This window comes from Saccopteryx leptura, chromosome 12 (genome assembly GCF_036850995.1).
Source record: "Saccopteryx leptura isolate mSacLep1 chromosome 12, mSacLep1_pri_phased_curated, whole genome shotgun sequence".
In the NCBI taxonomy this organism is placed as follows: domain Eukaryota; kingdom Metazoa; phylum Chordata; class Mammalia; order Chiroptera; family Emballonuridae; genus Saccopteryx; species Saccopteryx leptura.
The window spans coordinates 56,622,851-56,643,019 of NC_089514.1; the positions used below are offsets into that span (position 1 = coordinate 56,622,851).

At 38.1% G+C, this 20,169-nt stretch overlaps 2 protein-coding genes across 4 annotated transcripts in view; one reads left to right on the forward strand and one right to left on the reverse strand.

Moving 5' to 3' along the window:
- Window positions 1-11,781, forward strand: part of GRM3 (glutamate metabotropic receptor 3) — a 276,470-nt gene extending 264,689 nt beyond the window's left edge. For 2 of the 3 annotated variants that reach the window (XM_066354202.1, XM_066354201.1), the window contains 2 exons: window positions 2,664-2,732; window positions 11,312-11,781. In XM_066354202.1, coding sequence (XP_066210299.1) covers window positions 2,664-2,732; window positions 11,312-11,385 — 143 coding nt within the window. In that variant the 3' untranslated portion in view covers window positions 11,386-11,781. The remainder of the gene's footprint in view (window positions 1-2,663; window positions 2,733-11,311) is intronic. The other variant, XM_066354203.1, reaches the window with a different exon arrangement.
- Window positions 11,782-16,451: 4,670 nt separating this feature from the next.
- Window positions 16,452-20,169, reverse strand: part of ELAPOR2 (endosome-lysosome associated apoptosis and autophagy regulator family member 2) — a 251,001-nt gene continuing 247,283 nt past the window's right edge. The window contains exon 22 of the mRNA XM_066354085.1: window positions 16,452-19,095. Within this exon, the coding sequence (XP_066210182.1) occupies window positions 19,036-19,095 (60 nt within the window). The 3' untranslated portion in view covers window positions 16,452-19,035. The remainder of the gene's footprint in view (window positions 19,096-20,169) is intronic.

The window sequence follows — 20,169 nt, forward strand, 5'->3', positions numbered from 1 at the left end:
AACAAAAGGAAGTATTATTTGAAGTGTCTGTAGACATTTCAAAGTGCATGAGTTACAAATACATTTATCTCTTATTATTAGTGATTTTATATCTTTAATTCAAAATAGTTTTATGTGTGGGCTCATTTATCCCATAAGTACTACTGCTCACAAAAATTAGGGGATATTTTATAGCTATATATTCATTTTGAAGTATCCCCTAATTTTTGTGAGCAGTACAGATACCACAAGTTCCATTGTACAGGTGATAAAATGGAGAATAGAAGTTACACTCAAAGACACAGTCATTTAAGAGACGACTCTGGCTTTCCATACTTGTGATTGATACTCTCCCATTTTAATAAATTGGAACTATTGTCATAAAATTCATTCAATGCTTGGGTACCTTCTATATGCCAGAAGTGTCTGCGTACCTGGGTGCGACAGTGCAAACAGGACAGAATCCCTGGTCCTCCGAAGCTTAGGGTCAAGGGCAGTATTTTCATACCGAATAATGTAACCCATTAATGAGTCATGAAATTTATTCAGTGTATTGGACCAGCAGATTATAAAAGAAAATAGAATAAAATATCTCAGTGTGGATTAGATGTAATTAGAGTGAGTAGAATTTCATGGCATTTGCTCCAGAGTTTATGTAGGCATACCAAGTCCAGGTAAACATTTATCACTGTAAATTGTAATTGAAAAAGTATGAAAGCCACTGGTCTGTGATATCTAGTTCTGTGCACAAACGTGTTACTGACCAACTATGGGGAAAATTTAACCCTTTGAATAGTGAGTTTTTTTTTCATGCTTGCTGACCCCCAGGGATAAGTTGTTTTGTTTTTTTTTTTTAATGAAATTAGTTACAGTTACAGTTTTATTAACTTAAAATCATGTTTGTTTGATCACCAACTTATGGAAACAAGAAGAACATACATTTGCCTTTTTTTAATGTTGCCTTCCACATGTACGGTTCATACTCTGGATAGTCAGTCAGGAGGCACGAGGACATACATGAATGTTTGTACTACTCAAAGAGATAAGCAACTGGTTTAATATCTTAGTGCCTGTTTCCTCCATTATATATTCAGTTCAATTTATATCCATTTCCCCTCCTAAATACTGGGAAGTATGTTGTTTTACAAATCAAGGGGGAAAACTCCCTACACTGCTCTGACTTCATTAGGTAAAATATATGTTTTACCTAGGTTGTACATAATTCATGTTCTTCCAGCAAGTACTATGAATGCATATTATAGGTTAGATGAAGGCATGTATAAGGTTATTGTTACTGATATTGGTGCTGGTTGTTTAACTCCCTCCAAGGGTAAAAACAGTCCTGCTGCCCTCCCACATACAATAACTATTTATTCCCTCAGAGCAAACATCCCCCAAATGTAGTGGCTTATAATAACAACCCTTTTATTATCTCTCATGATTCTGTGGGTCAGAAATTCAAGCAAGATGTAGCTAAACAGTTCGTGTGCTCTACCCGGCCTATCAGCTGAAACTGAACCAAGCTGGAGGGTCCACAGTGGTTTAGTCTTACACTGGACACTTGGGCAGAATGCCTCACCACATGGGGTCGTGGAGAGCATGACAGTGCCTACCCAGATTTAAAGAGATGCCACCTCTCAAAGAATTTGTGGCCATTTTTCTTATAAAACACCTGCCACATCCTAAATTGATCAGTACTGCACTCTTACCAGGGATGACAACAACTTGACCCTTTAATTCTAGGCAATGCCAAGCAGTCATCTAGACAGGAAGGTGCAGCACCACTAACTCCCAGTTAATCTCTGGCAAGAGAGCAGCAGAAATTCCACATCACCTTGGCACCTAAGTGAGCTTGCTGACAACCCCTCAGGTGGCTGATACCAGAAATATGTATACTATCAGCATTACCTTTTTAATACTGAACTGTAGCTCCAAAAAGAAAGAACATGGTTCAGGACACCTTGGAAAACTCACTATTTGAGAAATGTTTCCATACTGCTAGGTGTAAGAAAAGAAAAATTTTAGTTGTGTCTTATTAACAATTCACAGTGGGAGTCAGAATAATAAATATAAAGGAAACATTAACTCTCTTCCATTAAGTAAACCCATGGAACAACAACTCTTAATTTTTGCATACAAAACACAGCAACAAAAATACCTCTTTGAAGTAGATTCTCAGGCCCCACCCATAGCCATTCCAATTCCTGTGGTCTAGGGTAAGAGAAATCTGGTTTGTAACAGATCCCCTGTTGGTTCAATGGAAGTGACCCAAGGAACACATTTTGAGAACCTCAGTCCAAACCATCCTGTCTACTTTATCCACTGGTGTCAGTGCAGGGGGTCTTAGATGACCCTCAGAGGATGCAGGTATGAGATTCAGAGAAGGGGAGGCATTTTGCACTGCCATTCTTTGCTTTGTGATGCCCATGGCCCCCGCCCTGGGCAGTTTTCTCCCCAGTGCCTCCAGAACCCCCCAGAGAAGGCATTTATGGCACAGCAGCACCTGTCCACTCAGCAAACATTTCTTGACACCACGGATGCTCCTTCCAAAACTAGTGTGACTCAGAGACCCAAAAGTCCTAAATGAATGCTTGTGATGCTGCTCTCACAAACACACACATAAGCAAATGGTCTTTGTATTTGGATGAGAAAGAAAAGAGGTGATTTTTTTTTATTTTGTTCAGCTTTAGAAGCAAAGGGGCTTCCCAGAGCTGGTTCCCAGAGACAGGCAATCAAGAAGGGATGCTGCGAATGTAAGTAGATCTGCATTAATTGAAAGTACAAGCTGGATGTGCATGTAAAATTACATAGCATAAAACCCTGTAGGACTGATGCAGGTCAGAATGTTGTCTCTAATACAGGTTTGTATCATCATAGACTAGGGAGAGAGAGGTGAGGAACGGAGTATGCCCAGTGTTCTTCAGAGCTCATATGCACACAGACTTGCTCCCACGAGGATGTGTGTTTCTCTTGCTCATGGTGATCATTCAGATACATGCATGTCATTACCATTAAGAGCAGCCAAGAGGATTCTGCTGTAATAATGCCCAGATTTGGGTCTCCAAGGAGCCATCGGCATATGGAGACTGATTTCCTCTTCAGAAAACTTGTCTAGGTGGTAATGCATGAACTGCCCAATTAATAAAGTTATTCTTTATTACAAAGCATTTTCACAGTATAAAAAGAAATCAATAGTATAAAAAGATCAAGTGAACAGTCTTTTAGAGTCACAGTGCACTTTCCCACAGAGCTACAGCAGCAGAAAGCAAGCATCTGAGGGCAGACTTATCAATGGCCAAACTTTTGAAGACATCCCAACTAGGAGAGGGCGAATCATTTTTCAAATTCGAATATGAACTTATAAAAGAAAAAAAATAGAAGAAAAAAATAGCACACAATGCCCATTTTTTTCCTCTGGAGTACAAGTTCAGGAAAACAGCATAATATGCCTGCACTTTACAGTTTAGGGAGTCACAGCATGACACTCTGTGCTCCCTGGCCAGGCAAATTAGCAAGTTATTTGGCAACACAGACCGAATGATGGTCTTCTGTGACAGGCATAGGTGTGTTATAAACATAAATCCTCACTGGCCATGTGAGAGGGGCCTGGAGTATTCAACAAGTTCAGCTTCCAGGCTGAATATACCTAAAGCATCCAAATCTGGAAGATGTCAATGTCTACAGCCTTTTGGGGACTCTCATTCCATTCCGTTTCATTCCTCTCCCCTCTGAGGATGAGAGAAAAGCCACAATAGGTACCCCTACATGTATTAGTGAATTGATATTTAGTATGCCCCTTTCTTCTGTTTAACATTTCCATTTTACTTGTCTCACAACTGTTCTTTTACGACCTTTAAATCATTTTCTATTTAACACTAGTATTTTGCTAGTTTTCGCCGAGCAAATATAGCCCACCTTCCTTAATAACAGTGACTACAGCTGGAAGTGAGACTATAGATCATTAACTCTAATAACCACATTTCTAGATGAGAAAACCCGGGTCCTCTCTACTAGATACTTTAAGGAATTTGATAACTGAAGTCGCAGATAAAACTCACAAAAGCTATTGTGTGGTTTCTCTGGCCTCTCTGGATTTTCTGCCTCAGCTAAGCTTCAAAGTTTATGGCAGAGACTCCTGATAATGAGAATCTTAGCATATGCAAATTAAACAACGTTTTCTTTCTTAAGTCAAAAGCTTTCTCTTCAGTGCCACATGTGATGGCATCTTGTTCTACCAGCGTGGGTGCAGACTGTTATTCCTCTCAAAAGCCTGTGCCAGGGAATTCCATGACCTAAATCATGCCTACCCGAGCCCATGGTCATCTCGACACCCAGGCTGCACATAGATGAGGTGTGGTGTTCCAGACGGGCTACCCAGACACTTCTCAGAAAATGTCATTTGATAAAGACAAAGGAATATTGATAATGGTGACCAGCTAAATGTTTATATCAAAGATATCATTTCTCCCACTTATATAATTCTTTAAAAGCAAGTATCACTTTCTTGAGTTAAATTACCTTGAATAGTTCCCCTTCTGTCTCATATATTTTAATTTAACATAAACTCATTAGCTCAAAGGGGGTTCCTAAACCAGAGTTCAATATTGTATGAGAGATACCTATAGTCATATGAATTTTCACGTAGTTCCAAACTTATACATACCTTTGGGAACATGGTACCATGAAGATATGTTAATTAAAAAGGAATTATGTACATAATCAAATATTGCCCATACATTAACTTCAGATGATCAGTACCTTAAAGCAAAGTGTCTAATATCAATTTATGCTACACTATTTCTCCTCCCTACTCCCTTTTCATTTTATTTAAGTGAAATTCTCTGAATAACATCCACAAATGGATATAACTGTGGATATTACACAAAATTTCTATCATATGAAAAATTTTGAACGATGTCTTTCCTACCTGGAGTAAATTCAGAGACTTTCAGAGAGGGACATTTAACAAGTAAATGTGACCAAATTGATGGACAATTCACTCATTCATTGAAGGAATTTTGGGGCACTGTGGTAATGAACAAAACAAAGAAACAGTACACTCACGGTGCTTACATTCTAATCAGGTGAGAGGGGGACACAGTCAGACAAACCAGTAACACTTACCGCATCAGGTGTTAGTGATGTACAGAAAATAACATGGGCATAGGCAAACTGCAGGTAGAGAGTTACTTTTTCTTATAGAGGGGCCAGTGAAGTCTTCTCTGATATGGTAACATTTGAGCAGAGACATGAGGAAAATGCAAGAAGAGAGTCATGTCCATATCGGGCATTATTCTAGGCAGAGGGAATAGCAAATATAAAGGTTTAAAGTTGGAAGAATGCCACAGACAACTGTGGCTAAAGGGAAATGAATAAGGGTGAAAGCGAGAGGAGATGAGGATTGAGAAAGAGCAGACCATGCAGGACCTTGGAGAGTATTGCTAGAACTTTTACATGTCTATTAAAATAACTGAAAACACGCAAGGGTTTCATAAGTGGTGTGGCTTGAGCTGACTGTAAAAGCATCATTTTCATCATTGTAACTGTCAGGGCAGAATATAAGACAGGGACTAGCCAAAGACATCAGGTAGGAAGCTGTTACATACACCAGATGTTGGTGGCTTAAATCAGGGTGAAAGCTAATATTGTTCAGATGCTATACATAATTTGATGGTGAAGCCAACAAGATTAGCTCCATGAGACAGAGGGACTAATGTCTGACATTTTACGAAAGATAAACACTTTTGGCTTCAGATTTTGATCCTTAGATCCTTAGACCTAGTAGCACACACATAGCATATTAGGTGTTTGAGCCTCAGGGTGAGTGAGTTTCTGATTCTTGCCTGAAACACATTTGGATATAAAAGAGGAGAAACCAGAGATGCTGGGCAACTAAAATGAGGCAAGAAGAATACAAAATATAATAATACAAAAAATTATTGAGCCCTTTCAGTTATGAATTACTTAAATCCAGTGTGGGTTGGTACTTCTTGAGGGAGGGAAAATAAAAGACAATGATTGGAATGAAAGCATGGCAGTGAAGTGGCAGCAATGGATTGGAGGATTTAATTGAAGACCAATGAAATTTCATTGATAAGGTAATTAAGTCTCATTATTGGTTATAAAAAGGGTACATGTCATATCTCCTCTTTCTGTAAATCTTGTCTGACAAGAAGTAAATCACTTCTTGAATAAAGAATAAAGAAGTCTTGGCATATAATTTCTATCTCCCCAGTTGAATTATAGATTTTTATCCCACATCATAAGAAATATGACTTCTTCTCAAATCTACTGTTGACAGTTTATGATCACTGCCCTGAGAATCTAGCTCACGTTTCTTAACAATGGATTTCATCTTCCACTGAGAAATCTCTGACACAGCAAGGCTACCAAACCAGGGTCATCATCTGCCCAGACAACATGAATTAATCAGCAGGTGAACTTTTAGAATAGGACCAAGGGAGCCTAACACAAGTAAAATTAAAGTAATGAATTAGAAAACAGGTTTACTAATGAAGCAGGAAGACAAGGCAACAAACAGTTGGTGGAAATTGGATTCTATGACGATAGCATTCAAGTATCTAAACAAGCCGACATGCTGAGAAAAATTATTTGGGGTCACAGGGAGCAAGGAAATGGAACAGCTGGGAACAAACTGGAATGTCTGTTCTATTTAAATGTTTGTTTTCTTCTTTACCACGTCTGATCTATTGCATAGTTTTAGTAAGGCACTGATTCTCAGGAACTAAGTCTCAGCCACTAAATTGACTAGCACACTTGGCATCCATAAGAATCTTTTAAATAAATATGTTTGGCATCAATTGAGGGCCCAGTTACTTGAGAAAACAAGGCCATTTTGTCCAAAGTCTGGCCAGCGCAAGCATTACTGGCAGAAGAGAAATGGATTTCACAGTGAGAGACAAAGCTGTCACTTGGCCGCATTGATCTCCAATGCTTCACCAAGTTTGTGCTGCAAAGTATGCTTTTTGATGGGTGTGAATTGCCCTTTTGTGACCATTTGTGGAACTTATGAGGTCTTTTTTGGCTATCTTCAGTTTTCACTTTGAATATAAAAGCACCACATCAGCCTATGTCTTGGCAACAATGAACTACTCAGAGACCAGAAGGAATGCTCCAAGGGCCAAGGGGAGGCAACAGCTTCGTCAGCAGAAAGAAAGACTAAAATTCTGTTCCCAGCCTTACTCAGATATTTATTAGCCAGTACAAATAACTCAAGGAAGCAGACAACAGAAGTTTTCAGGGGATGAAGTAAAGGACAAGGAACAAAAAACATGCTGGCTCCTAATCTCTGTTCTGAGAGCCTAACCATTTCTGTTACTGAATCTTATCCTGCTGTTTTGCTGTTTCCAGCACACACTGTTTCCAGTACGGGTCAGAGAGGCCCCTGGACTCTTGTCTGCTCAAGTTTCTCCCTAGGGAGTGCCTCATTGTCTCTGATTGTTTAACTCTGCAAATCTTCACAGCATATTCCTACAAGCCTAGAGTAAACCAGTGCCTTCTCCTTACCCCTACTCCCAGAAAAGCCAAAAATAAGCCTGTAGCCTCGTTTCTGACAGAAAGAATGATTATAGAATTATGCTTAACCACATCTAAGAAAACAGGCTAAACTTGCCACCATTAAAAATCTTATGAGACTTTCATTAGAATAATAGGAAAGCTTATCACACACACACAAATGAAAATGTTAGTGCTTTGCACTTATGCATTATTTTACTACATTATGGAATAACAGATGGGCTAATATGAGAGACATATGTAAAATATTTATGAAAGACAAAGTAATTAAGATACTAAACTCATAAAACAGTAATTTCCTCTACTATATTCAGCAGCATGTATAAAAATGAGAATTTTTTTACATAATAAAATAAAATGCACTAGCAAAAACTACAGATGAAACAAGAAGAGACACAGGAAAATATAAGTTAAAGTTCCCTTCAATGCACTAAAAGTGCTTAGGGAAGAAATAACTGCAGTGAGAGTCTTGAGGGTGTTTTTGCTGTTCTTAGTCCTTGCAAGACCGTGAATTGTTATTACCTCCTCTTAAAGAGAGACATTCTAACATAGGGCATTCCCTTTAATGTCCCTATGAAGCAGGTAGATGATTCAAAGTTATTTTGTGAATTCCCATAATGATTTCCATGGGATGTCTAGTAGATTATTTGAAACTATAATTTGAGGATTTTCCACGCAACTACCTTTGTAACCCCTGTGTTTCTTACTTAATTAGTCAATATATGCCCAACTTTAAGACTGCAGTGAGCAAGCAGGTGGTAAGAACAGTTAAGGACAGCAGTGCATCAAATTCTATAGTCATATGGGAACAATGGGAACAGCACAGCAGGTTTCTGTGATATGGTCTCTAAAATGCAGGTGGGAGAACATGGGACGAGTCCAAGGTAGACAGAGAGGAGGATTAGCATGCCAGTCCCCAGTTCTGCTAGACACATCATTCTTCTACAATCCCTGAAAATGAAAAACCTGCACAGAAATAATAAAACTTGATCCCGGAAAAGATGAAGAGATTAGTCAAAATGTCAAAGGCAGCATGCCTGCTAGGGGATGCTTGTAGCCTGAGCCAGTTCTCTTAGCAAGGGGGTGGTTGATGGTCCAGGCCACAGTAGCTTAAGGAGTAGAAAGGCCTACCTGTCCCCAAACAAGGCTGCCCACAAGCCTCACATTTTCTGGTCATTTCTTCAGGTTAAATGATTATTTCCTTCTTGAAACTTCCCTTGGTTCCCACCTTCTGGGAGATGTAACCATGTACACAGTCATCTGGAAAATGTTTACAGAGAGTGTATTCTGTGACCAGCAAGTGATAAAATAATGAAAAAGATAAGCAGAGCCCCTTCCATAGTCTCTAGTCCAGAGTATAAGAAATAGGATACTAACCAAAAAAAAAGCAAGAAAAAAATCAGTTTAAAATTGGGTAATGTGACTGAGTAACTAGTTGTCTACTCTAGATTCGGTGGCCTGATGACAGCCTTCTTCAGAAGGTGACATTTCAAATATGGATGACAAAAAACTAGACCTGTGATTAAGAGAAGGCAAAATATTCCAGGCAGATGCAGCAGCTACTGCAAAGGCCTGAAGTTGAGATATGTTGTATTTGAAGACAAAAGTCAAATATGAGGGGGGGTAGGGGGGATGTATTTAGGCCAAAACAGAGACACGTGGTCTGATCACTCTGGGATTTATAAGGAGAGCACAAAGGGAAGCCATGGGAGATGTGTTGTCATTTTTAAATGACTTACATTTAAAAATACTCTCACTGCTGCATGTACTCCAGGGAAGGTCAAGTGAAAATAGAGCTACCGGTGGTGCCACAAGTAAAGTCACCAAGAGTAAGACAATGCTGGGTCGGCCCAGGGTGTGGATGCAGAGCTAGATGCAGCTGGCTATGGAGACAGAGCTGAATGCGCCCGGCGACAGGCTTGACATGGGAGAGGGACGAAGAGGGAAGGAGGCCTAGAAGGTAGACTTTTGGTTTGGGTGACTGGCTGGGTGGTGAGATTGTTCATTGAGGAAAGGACAACTGAACAGGGACAAGTTAAGGAATCAACTATGCTTTGGCCACTTGATTCTGAAACGTCTATTAAACACCCACATGGAGACGCTGAGTAGACAGTTGGATACAAAGAAGCTGCAAAAGAACCCTTATTAAATGGCCCACGTGCTCTATGATGTTTCCAGCAAAAAGTGGTTTGACCTTAACTTTACCTTGTTCTTTCCTTGGATTTACCTAACTTTGATGAAACCAGAATCAGATCAAGTATATGAAGAAAGTTTGCAAAGAGTGAAGTGAAGCCCTCACATTTGGAATGATTACCACTATCACTTTCCATCAAGTATTTATCTGGGACACGCTGTATTAAAACGTTTTTGCTGTAGAAGTTTCAGGAAGTGTAGATTTTTTGCCATCCTGCCCCCAAAGATACTAAAGCTTTCAGTGGTCTGAAAATGATAAAAAGAAAAAACATCTCTAAAAGAGTTAGCACATCATGTGACTCTGCTGTAACCTTAGGCAGCCACACCGACTTGACTTGAGAGATTTTCTTACACACCTAGCCAAGTATTCAATGCAAAATGGAGAGGCTGTAGTTCTCCCACTGGTGGGCCTGCTGAAAGACCTCAGTGCCCCAAATGTGGTTAATGTGCCTCCACTGAATGCCATGTAACCTCAAATTTTATAGTTAGTTTCTCCTTCATGTCTAAAGAAATTCTTATGAAAAAATGCAATTTTATGGAGCAAAAATATTTCCACTATTAGGCATGAACACTTTACCATGAAACTAGTTGTCTGATTATTAACTGAGAGATATGCCCGTAAGGAATGGGGCAGCTCAGTGGTAAGTGTGACCTGGACTGTGGTCAGAGGGGTAGGTCCTTCTGGGAAGAGCATGTCCAGATGGACAGGCCAGGGGATAGAACATAAACAGCTATAAAAGGTAACGTAGAATTATCTCTGATTCTCGTGGCTACATAGTTTTCATCCTATGGAGAATGGGGCTCCTTGTTTTTGCCCTAATTCAGGGGAAAAAATCATTAAAGGTGAAATAGATATAACTTAGCTATATCTAGATTTCTTGTGAAAACCAAACCTCAGAACAACGAGAGTTATAAATTGTTATCTAGGAACACTATGAGCCAAAAAAGTAAGACTACATTATATAGATATTATACTCACACCCTGACACTGTTGGCGCTATTGTTATTAACAAGCACAGTGTTCCTTTGCAGTGTCTTCCTTTTTGAGAACTATTATGAAATGGGCGTTCTCAGTACACCTGCCCTTGCTAGAGTTTTCACTGAGGTTATCCACTTCAACAATGAGAACATATCAAACCATTCTCTGAGGCAGTGGAGTTCACAGATGACTTGTGGGATCACATAAGAGCCATCCCTGCCTAAATAGAACAATATTAATTAAGGAATTGAAAATAGTAATAAATTTAAAAATCCTTAAGAAAATTGCAGTAAGCTTTAAATTTTGCACATTGTATTTCAACCAGTGTATAGATTACCAAAGCTAATCTTCAACCCACACATGACTTCTTTCAACAATGATTATATTTATAAACTCTCTTCGAGGTGTTTCATTAGTGGAGGTAGGTACCAGGATGCAAACTTATTGGGAACAAAACATGTTTAGAAAGTTGACCTACTATAGTGTTAAATGACTTAGCATTTTCCAAAGCCAAGTTAAAATGAGTTTTCAAATTAATTTTAACCAGTATCTGGTATTATGGTGCTATCACCTATGCTGCCCACTTGTCTAACATGGACTTCTCTGCTCTGCTTTGTTTTCCAGCCTCTGCAAGCATGTATGTCCCAACGGTGTGCAATGGGCGGGAAGTTCTCGACTCCACCACCTCCTCTCTGTGATTGTGAAGTGCAGTTCAGTTCTCGTGTTTTTAGATGGTTAGACACAAGTGCTCGTGTGCGGCTCAGAATATGGAAAGAGCAAAAGAACAACCCTAGACCCCTTTTTTAGAAACAGTACAATAAATTATTTTTGAGGACTGTACAGTATATAGTGATGTGCTAGAACTTTATAGGCTGATTTTAGTGCCCGTTATTAACAATTCCCCAGAACATGGGAATAACCGTTGTTTACAGAGCTGAGCATTGGTGACAGGGTCTGACAGGGTCTGTCTACTAAAAAATATGGTGGCAATACTAGGTAACTTTTTTTCCTATAAAGTTTTTGTAGGTTCTTGTTGTAACTAATTTAGGATGAGTTTCTATGTTGTATATTAAAGTTACATTATGTGTAACAGATTGTTTTTCTCAGCACAAAATAAAAAGCATATGTATTAATGTAAAACTATTGAGAATAAAACCATCAAGGTTTTCCAGCATGGCGGATAATGGTTTGTTCTTTTTGAATCACTTCAGGTAACTTGAATACGTTGACTTCAGACCATTTCTGCTTTTAACGTTGGAACTCTCTAACTGCTTCTCTTCATATATATATATATATTTTATATATATATATATTTAACACAAACTGTCACCCTAGAGAGTTGTGAGCAAATCTGGACTTCTCCATGGCTATGACTAGAAATTGACTGATGATATTGTAACTATCAGGCCATTTCAGATGACAATGCACATATTGGTTTCTTTAAGCCACATCTATATGGCAGCCCAGAATTTGCCCAGATAGGGCTCTGAGGCAAAAGGAAGGGGTTCCTATATTCTGAATGCAGAGATATTTCAATAGCTCTTATTTTCAAAAACAACCTTAATTAGTAGGAAGGAGAGGGGAAAACATCCTGTCACTTCATTGGAAAATCACCATTCATCACTGAGTAAGGCAATAAAAATGCAGGATGTAATATTTTCCGATGCTTTTTCAAAGTCCTGGTAACAATGCTTAGGCACACAGGCTTGTCACTCTTGAAAATTTTACTAAATTAAATAGTGAACGGGGAAAATATGGATAAGCTAAAACTGGTTTGTTCTTAACAATAGTCTCCTTATTAGCCTTTTAGCCACAAATCATTTATTAATGTAGAAAATTTTACTAAGAAACTAACTGCCTGTTAGGTTCTGAGCCAGGGAACACAGATACAGCATGACTTAGCTTCCTGTAGCTGAGTAACAACAACTTACCACAAACTGAGAGGCTTCAACCAACATAAATTTATTCTCTCACAATCCTGGAGGCCAGAAGTCCAAAATCCAAGTATTGGCAGTATCCCTACCCCTCAGACGCTCTTAGGGAGGATTCAATGTATGCCTCTTCTAGCTGCTGGTGATTGCCAGCTTCCTTGGCTTGTGGCCACATCAAATCTCAGCCTTCATCTTCACAGGGCCTTCTGTGTCCGTCTCCTCCTCCATTTGTCTCTAACAAGGACACTTGTCGCTAGATTTAGGGCTCACCTGGATAATCCAGGTTGACTGCATCTCAAAATCCTAATTTCATCTGTAAAGGCTCTTTTTCAAAATGATGTTAATTCCCATGTTCCAGGGATAGGATGTTGACATATCTTTTTGGGGGCCACTCGTCAGCCCATGAAAAAGAGAAACATCAATAAGGTGTAGTTCCTGCCCTTAAGGAGCATAAAAACAGGGAAGTATTCTAATGAGAGAACTATGACTGAGGAAGACAGGGAGAGGGAGGAAGAGGAGAATCAAGAATATGAGGGACCCAGAGTCTTAATAACCAGAGCCTGTTTAATCAGGACATGCTGATACTATTTTCAAAACATCCAGAAATAATGAGCAGGTGCACAAAAGCCAACAGGACTGGCCTTGAAGGAAATAAAGTAGAGTCAGATGTTAGAAATTCTTTTTTTCCTCCTGAATGCATTTGAATCAACAACTAATCAATCCATCCAAAACCCACCAGCTGCTCAAAGACAACAGTACTCACCAGACCCTAAATGCTCATATCCAAATAAAACCCTGGATTTTCAGGAGTGGGTAGAGTAGACTGGATAATAGATTCAATAGCACTAGATGGCAAAAATAAAGGATTGTGCTGTGACTGAAGCTGGCAGGAGTGCTCAGTACGTGTGCTCAGAATGAGCATCTGCTCAAGATAAAGGCTGATGGGAGAGAAAATAAAGTCACTCCCCAATGGAATGTGACAGTCTGCAGAAAGCAATATCAGATGGGTTGTTTAGAGACACAGTTCATGCCTAAAACAGTCAAATTGATCATGGATTGTTTTTTAAACAAGTCAATTAGAGTGTGGGTGTATCTTGAGAAAATCATTTCTGATAGCGGGGTTTTGATCTACAGCCACTGTATTTTACACCCTGCCTATCCACTGAAAATGCATTAACTGACATCTGTCATTTTCTCCTTCCTGGCCACAAGCCTTATTTCCAATTTCAAAATGCATCACCTAACAGGCAATCCCTAGAAATAACATTTTAAAAAATATTCAGAGTACGTATGGAAAATAGCTGCTATACAATCTTTTTTACATAAGCCATTTCAAACAAATAGGTTTGGGATTTTTTTTTATTCCAGTAACAACATTTCACCCTTCCAAAGTATAAAACTGGTTGAGCTGATCCATCTTGTTCAAGGAACTCAAGCAGAATGATGTAGACCACTCATTAAAAAACACATCAGAACCAAATGATATGGTGGATTATCATTGGTTTTCCAAGTGTTTACAGTTTCTGAAATGCTGTGTCTTCTCTAGTTTAAATATGAATAGATTCTCTTGCCCATTCAGGTTTATTAAGGTAAAATAAAAAGGTCTCATTTTCAAGCTGTTAGGCAAGCTGGCTTGCAGACTGCAGAGGACAGATTAAAAAGAGAGGCTGAGAAAGGAGGTAATTCAGGCAGCGTTCCTTTTCGGTCTTCTCTCCATGCTTTCTCTTGGTTAGCTCCTCTCTCCCCACTTGTCTGCCATGATAGCCTTGGGCCTCAGGGCTCATCAGCAAAGGGCTGTAAGCATGGAGCACCCAAGAAAAGAGAGGCACCAAGGTCGATGGAACACCAGTGCGATTATAACCACCCCAGCACTAATAACAAAGGCCCACTCCCGTCCATAAGGCACTTATTACTCCTGTTATGTGACAGAAATTTTAGATTTACATAATACCCACTGGTCCACTCATTTATTTAACCCTGGTAGTCAAACATCAGCCATCTGAGATCAAGGAAATCTTGCCCCTCCCTCTCCAAACCTATTTACCAATATCTACAAGCTCTTTTAGACAAAGCTCTTCTTCCAAAAATTATAAATAAGATGAGAAAAATACAGCAAATTGAAAGCCTTACTGGGACATTTTGTTCAAGTAAGTTGGAGATCTCCTTCTTGACTCACCAATCATTAAGGGAATCCTAAATGTCTCTTGCACTGTAGTCAATCCTGAAATAAGATATGGTAAATGTGTGGACTGAAGTGTGCACTGCCTGAACAGATGAAAATTGCTTCTCCAGGTCAGGGGCTCAAGGATCTACACTGAAGCTACTTTGTGGGTCAATATCCTCTACTTCCATATGCTTACTGTAAAAGAATCTGTATACAAATTTGAGTATCATCTCCTAATCCAGTTATCTTAGCCAGAAATTTTACATAAACTCCAATGAGAAAAGGCTTTTAAATTAATCTGGCTGGTGTACTTTGAACCAGTTCATTTGTTGTGGTTTTATCAGTTACTAACCAATAACCATAACCAAGTCCAAGAACTTTAAGGGGAACTCGGAATCTGAGTGCCTGGCTTTGTCTTTCACTAATGCTTGAATCACAAAGGAAGGATGATAGGTTACTTTCTTCTTGAATATCTTTAAAGACTTGAGAAATTCTTAAGGCAGTAGCTCCTAAAGGGCAAAGACCCTGTGCAGATTATTCTGACCAGTTTCACTGTGGGTTACACTGAACCAAACTAGGGGGTCAGCAAACCAGAGCCCGCAGGTCAAATCCTAAACTAACAAAGCCTCTCCTTTTTTAAATAGTTGGGGAGAAAAATCAAGAGGGAAATGATAGTTCATGACAAGTGACATTTACATAAAACTTAAAATCCAGGTGACATAAACACCTTTGCTGGCATGCAGCCACACCCATTTGCTACCATGTTGTCTGTGGCCAGTTCCACACTACAATGGCAATGAGGGGTTGCAATAGAGACCACGTGTTCTGCAAAGCCAAAAACATTTATATTTGACCCTTAACAAAAAAACTTTGCTGGCTTCTGATCAAGACAATTGCAATAGTAATACCAGTTGAATTCCAATTATTCATATCCATAATAAAAGTTTTACATCCTTCATTTATGATCCTAAAATGAACACATCTGAAAATACTAAACTAAAATAAATCCAGCAGAGTATAATCTCTGGCCAGTTACTTTGAACTGCATTTTAACATCCAAGGGGGAGTCAAGTGTTGAGGTATTTTTATTTTTTTTTAAACTTTACTCCCTTGGAACTTTTCCTTAAGGGAAATCTTAATTTATAATTTGGGTCTGTAAGTCTGAGAAAATATTTGCTACTATAAAATAGATGTGAGGGTATTTTAAGTTCTCTGAAGATCTACTATACATATCTTTTATGTGAAAAGATAAATGTGAGCAACACACTGACTTTAAACTTGCCAATGAAATCATTCTCCCACCCTAACTCCCAGGACATTTACTTTCATGAGGAAGAGAGAAATTATCTGCACCATTCCCAGGAGGAATGACCATGAGCCACAGGAAGTAGCTCTATTAATAGAGGACCATAAACAGTTGATCATGTTCATCTTGAAAACCACAGTCAATCACGACCCACCACCTGGAAACCTGGAGACCTTAGCCGGTAAATGACTGGACCCAAGCAATTCTTCTACATAACCATTTAAACCACCTTTTCTCCTAGGGAAAAAAATAATGACAAAAGTCTTCACAAAAGTACTATGAGACATTTTAATCCTGGAAAAAAATGTATTGCTAGTAACCAAAGAGGGGAAAAGTCAATGAGAATAAAATTCAGTCTTTTAAATCAAGTCAATATATATCAAATTGCTAAAAATTATTCAATGGCATGATATAATTTATCCATAAAAGACATGGTCTCATCCAGTGGAAAACTGATTTAAATATGTTTTGACAGAATGCTAAGAGATATTATAGAGAACAGTTGACTTAATGAAGTATTTAAGCTTCAAAACTGTGCCTTTTAGAAAAATAACAAATAACTTCTTCTACCACTTGAGGGGGGGGGGCTGAAGTGGAGAAACAACAAATGTTAATTAAAAGTCATAGAAACATGATTAATTTGTTTATGCCTTTCACCATTTCACTGAGCTTTGCAAAGGCAAGACCAAAAACTAAAGTGGATTTTATAACCAGGATGGGTTGAATGTTTTCCTCATAATACTCTTTCTGTCATACTTCTTTAGTGCTTGGAATAAAATGACAATCACTGGGATCCAAAGGAAAAAGGCAGCTCCATTCCAAAGATGGGACTAAGCTGACACTAAAATTAGAAATCAATAAATTCTTCAATACCAACTACATTTTCAGAGTTCATTAAAATTTAAGGCATTTTTGACAAGTCAGAGATTTAGTCCAGTGACAGGAGAAGAAGAAGTTACCTGGGAGAAAATCCCAATTATCTCTATGGCTTGGAACATGCATGCTGAGCACAGGCAAAGATGAAGAGTGACAGGTGACTGTGCAGAAACGTCCTGACTCTGTCCATCTGTACAACTTTGCCAGTTCTTCTAAAAGGGTGCATTTCAATGTATTTTCATTCTTTCGTTTAAATTTTGACCAAAATGGGAAAGGGCTCATCAGCACTGTTAGCAAGATAAAAATGAGCAATGCAAAAATAATTTCTTCTTTGTAATAAAATTTTTAAAAATTAAATATGAAAAAGGTGGATACTAAGCGATGACCTCCCTGAATCTTACAACCAACAATAATGGCAATATACTCAGGAATCCAATAGTAGCAATATACGCAAAATGCACATTCATTCAACAAGAACAGCATTGTCCAGTATTTTACCCACCAGCCATATAAAACACAATTATTTATTTATTGCCCTCCCAGTTTTCACAAAAATAAAGACATAACCTGATTAATCAATCGTTATAAATCATACCTCATGGGAAAACATTCAACAAACCCTGCCCACATGCCCCGCTTCTCTCAGTCAACTACCAATCATTTTGAAAATGTGGATTAAGATCTATAAAGATTACTAGTAAATGAAAACAAACCAGAACATCTTGGATTGTCAATGGCCAGGAAACTCCCCCTTTTCTCAATTCTAAAACAATTAGGGTCTACACAATTAGGGTCAAATCCAATGTCATTCAACTTCTTTCAACAAATAACATTTAAGATGTGCTAACGCTAGTACTCTGTCAATGGAAAATCACAATTATCTGAATCATTTTTAGTAAGAACAACACTTATGTCATAACTGCTATGGAACAATCACATTCTTCTTACAAATACAGTTATAAGCAATTTTCCAAAAGTAAATTCTTGCTTTATTGGCTTGAAAAGAAAAACTTCTGTGTAAATCATAATCCTCTAAGTCTTGTAGCAGAATAATAACCAGGTAATGTTTGATGTTTAACATAGGACAAATATTCCACTGCCACTTTCTGGAAACCACAGAATTATTCCAATATCTCTGTACAGTTATCTGTTCTCATACATAAGTCCTCCCACTTTCCTCTTCATGATTTTTCAAGGTAATTTGATAAGCAAGCTTTCTCACTCATTTTAAACCATGCCCCAAGCATTATATAAACTGTTTTAAGTCATTTGACTTCTATGATAGTGCCACTTATTTGTATTACTAGAAAGTCAAGGTTTCTCCTTGCCTTTCTTTTTTGAATTCCTTCAACACTTCTAGTCAAGCTCATCTTACCAGTTCCAACTAGAATGGAATTTCAAAGGTGATTATAAATTTAGATAATCCAAGCACTGACTTCCTTAAAAAAAAAAAATCACTGCTTATTTAGGCTTCTGAAATCAAGAAAGATACCCTATGGAAAAAAGAAAACTTTATTGTCTTTCTTTATTCACCATTTTTAATTTAAAAAGAAAAAAAGGGGGGGAAAGATGTTTTAAGGTGTTATCACAAAAATAATGGGAAAAATAACTATACCTTTAATTTTTTTCAAATCTTCCCCAAAATATAAACAAAGAAATGAAAAAAATGGGATCACATTGTATAGGATGACATCTGCCCTCCAAAGCATACTTTTTATGTAGAAGTAATAAAGTATAAAAGTTACCCATTAATTATATGGCATGCATCAACAGTGCACTGGTGGGCTTAACCTTGGTTTTCAGTTATGTGTATATACAGATAAATCTCTTCCTGAGTTGAGCGTCATCTTCAGTTGAGACCCTAACCTTTTGCTTTCCTATTTTTGGCAAGATACTTGACCATGTGATAAGGCAATCAAACATTTCAATCTCTTCCCTTTTCAGCAGCATAGCCTTCCTCTGTCACTTCTCCAACGTGCCAGGTACCAGGACGGGCTCTACACTATGGTCCTGCAAAAACTAGAGAGCTGCTTTCTTTGTTTATTAGTCTGAAGGCAACAGCACCATCTTTTCATATATTTGGAGATCTTGAGGATTTCAGTTGAACAGATTCAAAATGGTCTTCTTTTTCCTATGGAGGAAAAATATTAAAACAAAATCAACTCATTAAAATTCCAGTAAGCTTTTGGGATCTTACACATCCTGAATGAAAAGTTCTGAAAGTCAATTTAATTTATGTACCTGCCACTTGTAATTAGGATTTTACATGTAAATAATGGTGTCAGATATAAAACAGCACGACTACACCAAAGGATGCTTTTCAAATCCAGAAGATGAGACAGACAATCCAAAATAGAAGAAAACACATGATTGCAATATTACTAAAAGAGTTAGCTGTGATTCTTGCGAAGAAACCACATAGACCTTCCTAAGGGGACATCTGACCTGGGTGCTGAATAGATGACCTTGCCATGCGAATTATGGACAAGCTAGAACTGACAGAAACTAAATGTTCTCAGGATAACATAGGCTAAATGATAAGAAAAAGGCCAGCAGAAATAAATAACACAAACACTAATAATAAGACATAAGATCATGTTTTATGAAAATCTTTTGCATATATATAATATATATATGCCAAAGATATTAGAAACAAGTCATATTAGATAATAAATCAAAATTTTAACTCAGATATATCACTGCTGGTGTTTGTTATATGACACATTCAAAATGTAGCCCATTATACTACCATTTACTACAACATGGATCTTGAGTGTATTATGCTAAGCAAAATAAGTGGGATATATAACTTAAAGTAACAAATGAACAAACAAAAACTCATAGACACAGACTACAGTATGGGGGTTAATAGACTGAAAGAGGTTCAGAGAGTAGTAGAGGGCAAAGAGGATCAAATATATGGTAAGAAGGAGACTCGACTCTGGGTGGTGGGCACACGATGCAGTATACAGATCATGTATCAGAGTTGTACACTTGAAATCTGTATGATTTTATTAGTCAATGTCTCCCCTATAAATATAATACAGATGATTTAAAATGTAGCCTATTAAAAGAAATTGCTCTTCTTTATTGGGGAAAAAGAGAAATAAGAAACTCAATTTCTCCCAATGTTTTCACTGTTACAGAGAAAGCTTTCGGAAGGCTACTGGAATGAGATGGGGGAACGTCGCTGTTGAAGGGAATA